Source organism: Apis florea, unplaced genomic scaffold, assembly GCF_048593485.1.
Source record: "Apis florea isolate Af1SG1 unplaced genomic scaffold, ASM4859348v1 contig_2274_pilon, whole genome shotgun sequence".
Lineage (NCBI taxonomy): Eukaryota > Metazoa > Arthropoda > Insecta > Hymenoptera > Apidae > Apis > Apis florea.
Window position 1 is genome coordinate 1,991,205 of NW_028256550.1, and position 13,796 is coordinate 2,005,000.

The 13,796-nt window shown below is 40.6% G+C and overlaps 2 protein-coding genes across 11 annotated transcripts; one reads left to right on the top strand and one right to left on the bottom strand.

The window, feature by feature from the left end:
- Positions 1–168: 168 nt before the first annotated feature.
- Positions 169–12,000, bottom strand: LOC100869061 (alpha-galactosidase MYORG). Of its 10 annotated transcripts, none has more exons than XM_086903067.1 (12): positions 11,836–12,000; positions 8,996–9,282; positions 8,177–8,392; positions 7,786–8,061; positions 7,638–7,723; positions 4,909–5,102; positions 3,548–3,684; positions 2,962–3,036; positions 2,654–2,872; positions 2,476–2,586; positions 1,410–2,405; positions 169–1,153 (listed from the first exon to the last, which is right to left on the bottom strand). In XM_086903067.1, the coding sequence occupies exons 1-12, from the start codon at positions 11,878–11,880 to the stop codon at positions 247–249; spliced, it is 3,549 nt and encodes a 1,182-aa protein (XP_086759193.1). In that variant the 5' UTR covers positions 11,881–12,000; the 3' UTR covers positions 169–246. The 10 variants fall into 10 exon arrangements, with proteins under 10 accessions (XP_086759193.1, XP_086759192.1, XP_086759195.1 ...); XM_086903066.1 differs by having other exon boundaries at positions 3,548–3,687; XM_086903069.1 differs by lacking the exon at positions 2,962–3,036 and having other exon boundaries at positions 11,836–11,999.
- LOC147658353 (nucleoside diphosphate kinase 5) lies at positions 5,236–7,630 on the top strand. The gene is made up of 5 exons (XM_086903085.1): positions 5,236–5,904; positions 6,044–6,436; positions 6,509–6,647; positions 7,281–7,369; positions 7,436–7,630. Exons 1-5 carry the CDS (start codon positions 5,662–5,664, stop codon positions 7,544–7,546), a joined length of 975 nt encoding a protein of 324 aa, XP_086759211.1. The 5' UTR covers positions 5,236–5,661; the 3' UTR covers positions 7,547–7,630.
- Positions 12,001–13,796: the final 1,796 nt, after the last annotated feature.

Sequence of the window (13,796 nt, forward strand, 5' to 3'; positions counted from 1 at the left end):
TAACATTTTCGTCGCCCATCTACAGTCTCTGTCCTGAAAATGAAAAAATGCATCGATATCCTTGATATCGATCTTTCTGGTCCCGATTTCCTCTAAAAAAACATTCTTAAAAAAAAAAAAAAACTCTTCGTATTTCCGTATCTACGATCCTTTCTCGTTGTTTCTAGAAAATTTTCTATGTACAGAAAAAGAAAAAAAAAAAAGAAAGAAAGAAAATGCAACGACGTAACGATTTCTAACGATTTCTCAAAATCTCGTGTTGTCCGGTATTTTCACGAAGTACGCGACCTTGTCCTCTGCGACCCTGTAATTGTGGATCCATCTGGACCCCTTTCTCAGACTACCGTCGATCCCATCCCTCCAAACACCGGCGGGCAAATAAATCTCCCTCTGCCTGCTGCCCGAGTGGAGGATGGGCGCCACTATGAGCTCCTCTCCCACGGAAAACTCATCGAAGACGACGAGGCAAGCCGGATCGGCCGGGTCGAGCATCCACAACGGTCGAATAATCGGCAGGCCAGTGTCCAGTGTCTCGTTCGCGTATTTCTTGAGCAAAGGCGTCACCGTTTTCTGCCTCAGGCTCGTCAACCTCTTCGCTATCTCGAGCACAGAGTCGTCCGAGTACTTGCTCGGTAAATGGGTGAACCGTATTACCGGCAGAAACGTGGACAGTTGCAACCATCTGATGTACAATTCTTTGTCGGGCAGGTTCACCTCGTAGTCGTTGTCGGGATTGTTGTCGGACATGGGAAGGGCCACGTCCCCGCCAACCGCGCCCGGCATGATGAACGGGTAGCCGAGTATACCGTAGGTTAAGATCGTCGGTATAACGGTCTTGATGGCCTTCCACGAGGAGGAGAAAGGAGGGAGTGAGACGAAGACCGGGGCGCGGGGCCTGGAAATGGCGCCCGAGACACCAATCACCGGCACGGATCCCAAAATCGATTTTGTGAATATCGTCTTGTAGTGGTCCGGGTTGATCAACGGCTGGCCGCACTTGTAGTAGTGAGGCATGTCTTGAGCCGTGCCCAAATCGAGGTAGAACGAGTCCACGTGATACTTGGTGATCAAACTTTCGAGCTTGGACTGAAGCCAAGGAAGAGTTTTGTTGTTCGTAATGTCAAGAACGCCGATGCTGTTACTCTGCTTATACCTGTATAAGAAAGGATCGCTCGTTTCGAGTGTCGGCCGGATAATAATAAAACCCACCTCTGATTTCACGGCTTTGAAATGTGTCGTCGTATTTCTTCTACTTTTTCAAGAGAAAAATTTACTTAAGAAAATATTGGTCAGCTTGAAACCAAAAGAGAATCCATCTATACACGTATTTCAAGAATCGTTGAAATCGAAGGTGGCTCTCTGCGTGTCTTCGCCCCATCAATCGATACAGAAACTTTGGAATCTTTTACCTGGTGAGAGCGGGTATTCTTGGGTCGCTCCCTCTCTCGGAGATCAACAGCCTGCTCGATACCGCGTCCTTGAAATTGATGGACTCGGTGGATATGAACGGTTGTATAGTGAACACGATTCTAAATCCCCTACGATGAATGATATTGATCGTTTCTTCCATCGAGGGGAATCGTTCCTCGTCCAGGACGAAATCGCCCGCGCTCGGCTGCCATTCCTCGCTCAGCAAAACGTGGCCTTGCCGCAGAAAAGGCAAAGCGATCACGTCCTCCGTGTAATTGTATACAGCTGCCTCGCTGGTAGGCGAAATTTGCCAGACCGGTTCGGTCAACAGCGAATGAACGGCGGTTAGCTCGTCCGGCTTGAGGCCATCCCACAGAGACTTCTCCGCCATGGACGAGTGCAAATTCTTCATGTTGTCCGTGGCGCATATAGTGTAATTCAATTGAGGATACGGCGTGAGGTAATTGATGTACGCGAAAGCGTCGTGCTTGGCCTCGAGACAGAAGTAATTGCTCCTGTTCGCTCTGATGGACACGTAGAGGGGCGTGCTCGGGTCGACCAGTATCGTGGCCCCCTTCGAATTCAAGAAGTATCTCTTGAGCACGTTCCCGAACGGATGTTTGGTTATATCCCCGGTGATGAACGGGCTGAGATCGAGGCGGCCGCGCTCCAACGGGTAAGGCATATTTTGCACTTGGCCACCGCCGTACCAGTGGCCCCTTTTCGGTGACCAATCGAAGCAATCTTTGGGGTTGTAGTGGGAGCTCAGGCTCTGCCAGGTGACGTGGTAACAGTGCATGTCCGGGTGTTTCGTGTGAGCCAGGTACAGGCGTGCCTGCTGAAGCCACTCCAGGCAAACTGAGTCCTCCTTCTGGTAATGGGAGAGGCAAGGGAAAACGCCCGTGTCGGCAGATATACCTTCACCAAGTCGCGCCGATATCACCTCGACCCCTGTCCCGCTGTACACGTGCATCACTCGTTGATTTTTATTGAACCTGAAAAAATGTTCGATCTTTTATTCGTTGATTAAAAAACTCGAATCGAACGTTGCGTTATTGTGTTTACCTAAATTTGTCGAAATAGGCTCGTTGGAGAACGTGTTGAGTGTAATAGATATGCGCGAATCCTACGAGGAAAACGACGCAGAGGAACAATATCCCGACGAAAGCGCGGAGGCTGGAAAAACAATATAATGGGTTAAGAAATTGATTATAATCGACGCTTCGAAAAATCCGATGTTTACCGATAATCGGCGTTCTGCCTCTTCTTGCTGCTGCGCAGAGCTTGTGGAATGGACAACTGAAGTTTCTCCTTGAGCAAACTGCTGATGCTGTTTACGCTCGTTATGGTGGAGGTCGCGCTCTGCCCGCCGGACAGTTCCATCGGATCGTTTCCCAATTTTTGGTTCATCATTGTCGACATAGGTCTGCTCTTCTTTCGAGGAGGAGCTTGCAACGGTATTCTGAAAAAAAAGAAAATACGCGAAATAGATTTATATCTCGAGTCGAAATAGGAAGAACGAAGCCTTCTTTTTTTTTTTTTTTTTTTTACCTTTGAAGGGACACCGCACTGTCGACGTCGTATCTCGGAATCATTTTCTTCGAAACGCGTGAAATTGATCTCAATCTTAAAAAAAAAGGATAGGGCAGGCTCGAGAACGAACACTTTATTAATGTCGCCGAGCATACATCGTAAACGATGGAAAAACGATGCGCAATACGCAACTGCGCGTACAAGTCCGTTTAATGGTCGAATACCGACTGACTATTGACGATTGGGAAACACGCTCGATCGTATTCGTGTTGCGATAACCCTGAAGCGATATAAAGGTCGAATCCAAAGACATTACTCTCGCGGCGAGCATACGCCAACCAAACGCACGATACTGGTTTCAACTGGTAAAAACGAGGAGAATTTATGCGTGATCATCGGTATTCGAAAACGAGCATTCTTCCTTTTATTTATTTATCTTTCAAATTAAATCATTTTTCAAATAAATCTCGAGAACAATTTACGCCCGAAACGTATCGATACGAAACGAAATTCGTATTCTTTCCCCTTTTTTCCTTTTAAATTAAATCGTTTAAAAATAATCTCGAGGAGATTAACGAAGGATAGGATAGGATTTGTCACTCACTTGGCCAACTCTTCGTCGTTCGCTTCTTCCTCGGTCTCAGAACCGAGAGGACTTCCATTGGGCGTAGAGCCGCTGTTGCTGAACGTCACGCTGCTGCTGTCGTCGCTCTCCGATCTCGTGAACTTCGAGGCGGTTCCCTGCTGAAATTTGATCACTCGTGATCTCGGGCGATGTTAACGAGGGACGAGGATAAAACAGGGACGAGGAACAAGGACGGATATTTCCCTCGCTTCACGAACGAGCAAAAAACGCGTTTGGCCAACAATCGAGAAAGTAGGAGCTGTCGCTTCGAGCGACATTCGAGAACTACTCTCACGGAAACGTAGAACGCAGTGAAGGTGCATAGGTTGACGGATGGTAAATATTAAATATTACGCAATCAGACGCGAGAAATCGTGCTTTTACATCGACGAATAGCGAATCGACTTCGGTGTGTAATGTTTAACATTGTGGTAGGAGAAAGATCGAAATCTTGGATTGTCGAGACATTTTCGTCTCGTGAGATTTTAACAATGGAATTTCGTTTATCCGAATATTAAGCTAATTTATATACAAGTATTTTTACAATGTGATTAATTCATAAAAAATTTATAATATTCAACGATTATTATTATTATGCATTTCAGAGAAAATGTTTCGTGAAATTTTCCTTTCTATCTCGTTGATTCGATTAAAAATAACCAGTGGTAAAATTATATAAAAATATGATCCGGTGAACATTGTCCCTCGATAGATATTCGTACAAGTGAAGTTTTATTGCAATTTTCTTGGAAGGATGATTCCTTATCTATGATTCTCCTCTTCAGAATTTATCTTCCTAGTATGCTCCCAAATAAATTTTGCTTTATATTCGAGAATAAATATCGTATCAAGTGTGAAAATTAAATTAGAAACGGTAATTTATCACCGTATCTAATTTTATTTCTCCAGCGTTCAATTCAGCGTTTATTTTCGAGGAAATAAAAGATAAAATTGTATTTATATATTCTTTTGTTAAACAGACAATAACAATAACGTTTTCTCATCTTTGATATTTTTCAAAATAATGATAAAAAATAATTGAATTTTATTACAAACGAAATAATTAATTTTATTTTTAATACATATACTCTCTCAATTATTATTTTCTCGAGGGGGAAAAAAATATGATCTTTATCTCGAATTCCTTACACGATCTTCAAACAGATTATCGCGACAAGACAACATGTGTCAATGATTACTATTCACAGTAAAAGATGTTTGACTTGTAAATGCTAGCTGGAAGAAGCTATGTTTGCAAATATGTGTCGAGAAAATACGTATCGTTTTTTTTTCTTTTCTTTTCTTTTTTTTTTTTTTTTTTTTATCACTTTCTTACTTACCTTCTGTCTATCGATTCGAAGATTCTCCATCTCGTCTAGATTAGTAGGCATCGAAGTGCTAGTTTTACGTATTCGAGTAGCATACAGTGTCGTAGTAGATTTTTCAGGCACCCTCGTATTTCTGTACTCTGTAATTTTTGCGATCTTGTCCGTGACAGGCGTACTCTCGTTACGTTCCATCACTTTCGAGGCATCTGGAAAATTCATCTTATCGCTCGTTACTCGTTTTGTTTTCTCGTTGTCACAATTGAATTTATCAAATTGTCGAACAAACAAATAATATTCTATTAATTAATATTATAAATTATCGATCGACAATAATCGAATAGAAAATTTTATTCGTCATTGAAATGAACTGCTAACAGGGCCAAAGTGGATTAACGTTAAATCCAAAGACAAACGAATCAAAGAATTCGTGTAATTAATCGCCGATTCCGATGATAACAACGAATATAATTTAATTCTCGACGCGATTAAATATACATCGACTAAATATCGTTCAACTTAAATCCTTGATGATCGCAATCAATTGATAATCAAGCATTTCATTAATCATAATCGTTAATCAAACATCGCCAACACTGAATATATTAATATTTCACTTTCTACGTTACTTTGTTTCCTGTCAAACGTTTGATTGACGTTAACCTGCAAGATTGATCAACAGCTCGACCGCGTCGATGAACGATTGATATTTAAATCGACGAAAAAGGAAAGAAGAGGCGAGGCGAGGTCTTAGATGCCCTAAAAAAAATGTGCGACTGCCCCGAGGAGAAGGAGGATGGCGAGAAGAAAGTGGAGACGGTGATGCTTTTCAAAAAGTGTCGGAAACCTTACCGCACGACCAAAGACATTGTCAAACCGTCGAGTTACGACACGGTCTCGGACAAAGATCTGTGGACCCCCGCAGACTCCTCGCAATCGACCTTCAAATACACGTACGACTCGCCCAAAGGATCCCAGATCTCAAGCTCGTACACCAGCTCCTCTAAAATAGTAAACACCTTTCGACAATTCATCCTCCACCAACGACTCTTTTTTTTTTCTTTTCGTCTCTCTCTCTCTCTCTCTCTCTCTCTCTCTCTCTCTCTCTCTCTCTCTCTCTCTACATTACTCCTCATCCACCGTTGAACAGTACAAATTCGTCACCTCTCGAGGGTTGGGAGAATACTTGGGCGAGGCGGAGGAGGAATGGCAGCCCCCGTTCCCTTACGAGCCCTGCATCGAGGACGAGGAGTTGGAGGAGGAGAGGGTGGACGTCGAGTGCACCCTGATGATCATTAAGCCGGAGTCGTTGGTGTACAGGGAAGAGATCGAGAGGCGGGTGCTCGAGGAGGGATTCGAAATTTTTCAAACCCGTTGGCTCCAACTCACCCCGGAACAGGTGTCCCAGTTCTACTCCGACAAGTACGGCCAACTGAACTTCGCCTATCTGGTCGCGTACATGGCCTCTGGCCCGATAGTCGTCCACGTTTTGGGCAAGAAGAACGCTATCCAAGAGTGGAAATTGCTCATGGGCCCGACCAAAGTAATTCTACGATGAATATACGTATAAACGTGGTCAGTTTATAGCTGCGCTTAATCGAGATCCTTGTTCCAGGTCGCGGAAGCACGTTTGTATTATCCTGACAGTATAAGGGCAAAGTACGGGAGAAGAGGGGATGATTTTAAGAACGCCGTTCACGGAAGCGATAATCGGGAGAGCGCCGAGAAAGAGATTCACTTTTTCTTTCCTGACTGTACGGATCGTTATTGTTATTATTATTATTCGTAATTGGCGTCGTTATCAAGTTAGTTAAAACATTCGTTTTTGATGTATGAAAGTTACAAAAAATCGGCGGTGTTTGAGAATACTTTGCTTTCAAACATGTTCATCTTAATGATTCGTGGCTCGACGAAAAACGGTTTTTCGAAATAATTAGTCATCAAGTTTAAAAATTCGTTTCTAATATGAAAATTAAAAATTGGGGATGTTTGAGAAGATGCTTATCAAGTTTAAAAATTCGTTTCTGATGTATGAAAATTACACAAATTTCTCAAGTTATCAAGTTAAAATTACAAAAAATCGAGGATGTTTTAAAAATTTGTTTCTAATATGAAAATTATAAAAAAATCGGAGATGTTTAAGAAGATACTTTGACTTCGAAAATGATTGATCTTAATGATTCGTGACTCGACAAGAACGGTTTACTTTTTCTCGAAATAATTGGATGTCGTTATCAAGTTTAAAAATTCGTTTCTAATATGAAAATTACGAAAAATCGGGGATGTTTGAGAAGTTATTAATCTTAATGATTCGGTTTGATTTTATTATTTAGAGATTGAAAAGAAACTTTTTCATTTTCTTTTTTTTTTTTTTTTTTTTTTTTCAGTCATAGTAGAGCCTCTGTTGAAGAACGAAATGGCGGAAGACTACTTGTGGGAAGTGCTTAATCCTATACTCGTGGAAGCTCTATCTATGGTAAGCAACATCTACATTCCATCCATTCTAACAATCGATGCATAAAGATAATTTCGTTGGAAACAGTGTTGCAAATTAAAACCCGCGGATCCTATCTTATGGCTGGCCAATTGGTTGATCACGAACAATCCCAATAAACCGAGATTACCCCTCGAGCTCGCCATGATCCCAACCTGATCCGCAATGACGAGATTCGTTTGACACGATTTTCTATATTATTTTCTCATTATAAATTCACAAATAAATCGAATTTCACACGCATACTCACCTACTGCGCTCGTTTCCTTTTGAGATTCGTAACATGGCGTCCTCCTGTTGATCGATCTTCGCCCACCGCTCAAAACAGGACTATACCTATATCAAAGCCGAAATGATGAGAGGCAGGCGAGATGAAGAGAAGAAAGAAACGCGCGTACCTCGAGATCACCAAATCTTGCACAACGTTCACAAGTTCCTCGTCCTCGAAATAACCGTGGCCGAGCGTTTCGTTCTCTTTGGTTAACGCGCTACGCTTCTCCTCGCCGGAATTGCTCGTTTCTCGTTCCAGCAGCTTCTCTTTCTCGTCCGTTGGATTATAATTCCCAGCGAGATGAGTCACGCTCAACAAGTGAATCGTGTTCGACAAGGACTTATCGTTTACTTTGCGCCTCGCGCGATTTATCTCGTTCAATTGTGATCCCCAAGTGGAACTCCTACGCTCGAAAAGGAGATTAAATAATTCGTTTCGACGATTCTTTTTTTTGTTCTTCTTCGAGTAAAAAAAAAAAAAAAAAACACGAGATCGAGAAAGATCATCGATTCCTCTACCTGGGACGTTCCTCCTCGAAACGCACTCTTGCGACAGTTCCACCATTCTGCTCGTGATCGAAATCATCGCACGTGATTTCCGGCGGCGCGCCGATTAATCCATTGCCGTCTCGAATTCTCTCCTCGCTCGAACGAAGCCCGCCTATCCTCCTCCGCCTTTCGTTTCCTTCCCCTTTCTTTCTTACCGGTTTTTCCGGCCCGCCTCCTCCCCCAGATCTTCGAAATCGGATCGAGAGAAAGGAAGAAGAAAATTTTTCGAGTTTTATTATAACACGAATCACTTCGTTCGGAAGATTTAACACTGCACTCGTATTTATGTTACGAGTAACAAGGTAACAAGAACGTAATTCTAGAATCTAACAATTGTTATACGAGTGCAAAGTAAGTTAAATCTCGATTATTATTAATTTTAATGCGAACATAAAATGGAAAAGATGATGAACGAACAAATTTTTAAAATTAATAATCAATTACGAGGAACATTGATGACGTTATATATATATATATTTTCGAAACCTTTGAAAGCGAAGTTGAAACGTGTTACGAATGCGGCACCTAGCTTTCTGCGCGTCAATTTCATCGATCAGTTGAAACCTGTCGATCGATTGGACCTTGGAGAATACCTAGATCGATTTCTAGATCGATGCAAATCAATCTGCCGTGCTATAATTACCGCATCGTAACGTGTTTCACCTCGCAGCTTCATCAGAGAAGGCATCTCTCACGTGTACGTATTTTCCCCTGCGAATCTTTACTCGAATCGAAAGAGACAAACAGACCCGAGAGGTCTATCAAGTTACTCGACTTTTTTCTTCTTACCTGCTGGAAGAGCGCCAAGGATCCACCCAAGTGAGCGAGGGGGAGGTCGAGGTTTCGAAGACTTGGCCGCTTGGAAAACGGTCGGTAACGTTGCTGTACGCAGGTTTGTACCAAGGCGAGGGGATCTTGACTATTCTAGCGGGGGTGGAAGGTTCCGTGTGGACCGTGTTTCCGTCCTCTTGCGGCACCAAAATCGACAACGAGACGCCCCGTCGTTCCGCCAACCCGACTGGATCGACACTGGCCACGCTCACGTCCCAGGGATCGACGATGGAGAGCAATACTTTCTGCGCAAACGGAACAAGGATGGAGAGAGGGGGGGATCAGAAGAATAGCATCGCGGGAGTTGGCCAGTTAAAGTTGATTAAAGCCGTTGCGTGGCACCGCATCGTGGTTGAAAACGCGAGGAACATGGTCTTCTTGGTTTCGACGAAAAAAAGAAATTAAACGATCTCGTTATTTTCGTCGGTTTAAGAAAAACGCGAGGGATTCGAGCGAATCGATTGATTATCGAAAGTGACAGCATCGGAATTGCAACGATTCGATGCGTGTTATTATATGTATCCGAATTGCATAATGAAAATTGATAATGTGTTTATCATTTGCTCCGTTTACGAATCGATTGAAATTTCGGATCCTCACGGAAGCGTATATATAAATATAATATAGTCGAGGATGCGAATTCGTTATAATGAAAAATATTATATATCACGATACTATACGATTTTCTCTCCTAATTTTCCTCATCCTCTCGAAGATCTTAAAAAGATCCCCACGGAAGCGTATATATGGATAAAAAGATATAGGATGCGATAAAAGAATTCGTAATAATTCGTAAAAATATTATATATCACGATGCTATATGATTCTATGTTTGACACGGGCAAATATAGGAACAATTAAGGGATTTAAACGGTTATACGTTTTATTATGTTCCAACGCATCGTGAACATATATATATATTTGCACAGTGTATATACAATCGGTAATGCAGAGTCGGCATTATCAAGGGGGAGCCATATCTTGTTTACGCTCGACGGAGCAACGAACAGGATTTTTCGAGACAACGGCTCGAGCAACTATGCATACACCGGTATTTACAAAAAACGGCCGGCTAAGGACGAGGAAACGAAAGAGATTTTCCTAGATGCTCGTTTCTTATCGTTTGTCGATGGAAAACGGAAAACGTTCGATAAATAAAAGAGAGAGAGAAGGGAGATCGGAGTTTACGTACGATAAAAATACGATCGTGTCGACTTTATCGCATCCATGACCCGCGTTACACAGCGATATATCTTTTCGCATCTTTTCATCGCGGCGGAGACGAATTCTCGCCTCGACGACCGAGCAGGGCTGGGAAAAGAGGCGTTTGTAATCGCGTAACGGGGGCGATTACCGACGGAATAGTAAATATTTTTAGAGTTCAACGAGCGGAATCACCATCACAAAGGCGCGCGTTGTGCACCCGGCAAACGTTATATTTTTTTTGTTCTTGGCGCGGCCGTTATTGTTTCTCCTAACCTAGTATTAAAATCTCGGAGGATATTTTAATTGGTATGCAACAAAGAGGAGAATTAGCAACCGATGATCTCATTCGTGTGGTACGATTTTCTTCTTTTGCATGTCAATTCCTCGCGCGAAATTATATTCTGTTAAGTGTAAAAACTGAACCGATTTTTACTCAATACGAAAATATATTCAAACTCGATCCAATTTTTGAATTTATTTTAAATTCTTGTAAATACGTTTTGCCGTAAATTTATTAAAAATTTAACGTAAAATGCCGATATTTATTATTCTCTAATTTCGATAATACGTAACGTTGCTACAAAATTTATCCAATTTTGCTTCCAATTATTATTCGCAAAGCTTAATTTAATCGTGCAATTGATCGATTGTATTTTAAAGAAAAATGATAGGAAAATAATAAGAAATTGTTTCAACTTCCATCGAATATTTCATCGATGTTTTTTTTTTAAAAACATTATTTTAAATCGATCTTTTGAAGATCAAATGATCTCTCACTTTGTGACAACTGTATTTAAATATCCGACGAAAACGATAGAAACAACAATAATAGATCCGGATAAATTAATTTCGATACTATCATTATTTGCTCAAACTTATAAATGTTTCGCGCATTTCGCCAACACCTTTTTAATTCGAAAGAAGAGCGATTAACTAGCGAGGCTAAGTAAGTTCTTTAGTTAGAACGATTAAGATAAGAAGAGGCAAACTCCTTGAATAAAAATGATTTACGATAAATAAGTTTCTGTTTTTAATAGATTTCATCGTTTCTGCTTTATCAAAAAAAAAAAAAAAAGTAACATATATCATTAGAAAATTGATCGTTTTACCTATAAAAAAAATATAATATATCGACAACTATTCCTCCTTAAATAGATCGATAAAGACATAACAGAGTGTTACGTTTAAAATGGTGTAAATCAACGTGTCAATTTGTTGAATATTGTCAAAGTTACGTAAGTTACACTTTGGTTCGGCACGATGAATTTTTAGTGCGTTCTAACAACTACTTGATATATTTAAAAAAAATATACACTATACATTAACAAAATACCCGAAACATTCACGACTATTCTCTTCTCGCAAAAAAAAAAAAAAAAAAAAAAGAAGAAAATCCCCAGAAAAACAGCGAAGTTCGAACGATTCTTATCGCTGTCTTAACACGGTTCCATTATAAAACCTATTAAAATCGTTATCGATCTCACTTTGCTCGAGATACCTCGCCTGCCTTTTTTACCTTAACTGCTAGCTCAAAGTGTTAAACTAAAGCGCTAAACTTTAAAAAAAAAAAAAGAGAGAGAGAGAGAACTCACCTTCTGACCGTCGGTCCTCTTCCGTTTCCTCCTCAACCGCTCCATCCCGGTCTTCGAGAGGGGTGAATCTTGGGGAAAAAAAATTAGGCGGTCCTCGAGACTCCGCTTAAAAGAGAGCGGAGCCTCCACCTTCGAGGACAGGTGGTTTTAGACTGATCTTCCGTTCCTTATATCGGCAACCACTTAGCGATATCTTCCGAGACCGCGTTCGATGTATCGGGGACGCATACGCGCTCATCGATTCGCGAACGTTCACCAACACGTAAAAATCGAGACCGCATACGCTTGTTGTGTGTATAGGCGCGTGCATGCATAGCGAGAAGAGATATAGAACCGTCCCTCTTTCCGCCCACGGACAACCGATATCGATAAATCCAGCGAGTGACCAAATCGGAGCGAGCGCGCTTATTTACGCCGCTTCTCGATCGCCGATACACTCGCCTCCCTCTTCTCGCCCCGGCGAGAAAACCTCGAATAAAATAATTTCGAGCGACGAAATTTCCCCCCCCCCCCCCCCAATCCTTTGGATCCTTTGGAGAGGAAGAGGAGAGAAAAGGGAGGAGAGTATTGTCGTTTTCCGGCTCGAGTTCTATCTGTCTGTCTATCTATCCGTTGCATGCAAAAACGTGACATAATTTATTATGTAAGCGGTCATTAATGTAAACATGAAATCTACGGAGGAATTGTGGAGGAACGACGACGATTCCTCGCGAGTTTAAAATTTAAAATTGTGGAAAAGAAGAAGAAAAATATGTGTGTGTGTGTGTGTGTGTATAGTATACACGAAGAAGACAAGTGTTGTGTAGTTCTTTCTTGTAATTTCTTTTCTCTTTTTTTTTATTATTATTTTTTCTCCTCCGTTATTCTCTTAACAAGATGATCAATCGATGGAAACAAATCGAATAATAATAATAATACGAGCTCGCTGTCGAAATCCGAAATATCCAGATTTGAACGGCGAATTAATAAAGATTTAGTCGAGCTGATTAATCGTGTGTGTGATAAATTGTTTGGAGCATTTGTTATTACGGGCTACGATTATACATAGTAGTAGTTTAATTATAACGCCTAAAGAGTTAATTATAATGATATGGTCTTATTGTATGTAACAATTGAATTAAATTATACTATCTAACTCGTTCTCCAATTCTTTTTTTTTTTTTTTATCAGACAGTTTTTCCTTCTCCTTTCAACGATGACGATCGAATAGTAAGTAATTAATAATTAAACGGTTCCGCTTCCTTGACAAGACAAAACAAAGATCATCTCTTATCTATCTTTCCAATACAAAAATATTAACCGATATAACGATACGAGTAATCGTATCGGTTGAATCAGTTAATTTTTCCGTCTCAACATTCTTTTTAGTTTAGCACAACGGACGTATATAAGATAAATAAGTGTAAGGTGGTAACAAACGTAGTAGTTAAAAATTTAACGAACAACTTATATATATATATATATATACTTATATATATATATATATATATATATAAAGCTATGTATCAACTTCGGGTACCGACTTGGACGTATATTATTGTTCCTTCTAATTTTCGTTCTAGAAAATATCTTTATCGATCGACGTGGCGTTCCATAACTTCGCCAAAAAAAAAAAAAAAAAAAAAAAAGTAACAATGGCCCGAAGATAAAAACAAAAATTCAGTTTTCATTTAATTAATTATGTAATTACTTCATCGTTTAATGTCGAATGATACATCACAAAAGGGCACGAGAGAAATACAGTCGTTTCTGCCGATCGATGCGACCATAGAGAATCTGTCTATGGCATTTCAATACTTGCTCGATTTTTATTCCTCGTTTAAAAAAAAGAAAAAAACTTGCTCGAACCGAAGCAATATACGTTTCAATACGCAATACGACCAAGTATTAGTATTATTATTGTTAAAAAAATTTTTACGTGCTTATACACGAAAAAAAATAAAAAAAAAAAAAGATATTCG

Excerpts from the sequence above, each read along its gene's own strand:
- LOC100869061 (XM_086903066.1), bottom strand. The coding sequence starts at position 11,880 with ATGGAGCGGTTGAGGAGGAAACGGAAGAGGACCGACGGTCAGAAG. Across the intron at positions 5,103-7,637 it reads AAAGGAAACGAGCGCAGTAG|ATGCCTCGAAAGTGATGGAA; the intron begins GTGAGTATGCGT and ends TGAATTTTCCAG. Across the intron at positions 2,406-2,475 it reads GCCTATTTCGACAAATTTAG|GTTCAATAAAAATCAACGAG; the intron begins GTAAACACAATA and ends ACATTTTTTCAG.
- LOC147658353 (XM_086903085.1), top strand. The coding sequence starts at position 5,662 with ATGTGCGACTGCCCCGAGGAGAAGGAGGATGGCGAGAAGAAAGTGGAG. Across the intron at positions 6,437-6,508 it reads TGCTCATGGGCCCGACCAAA|GTCGCGGAAGCACGTTTGTA; the intron begins GTAATTCTACGA and ends TCCTTGTTCCAG. Across the intron at positions 7,370-7,435 it reads TCGTGGAAGCTCTATCTATG|TGTTGCAAATTAAAACCCGC; the intron begins GTAAGCAACATC and ends CGTTGGAAACAG.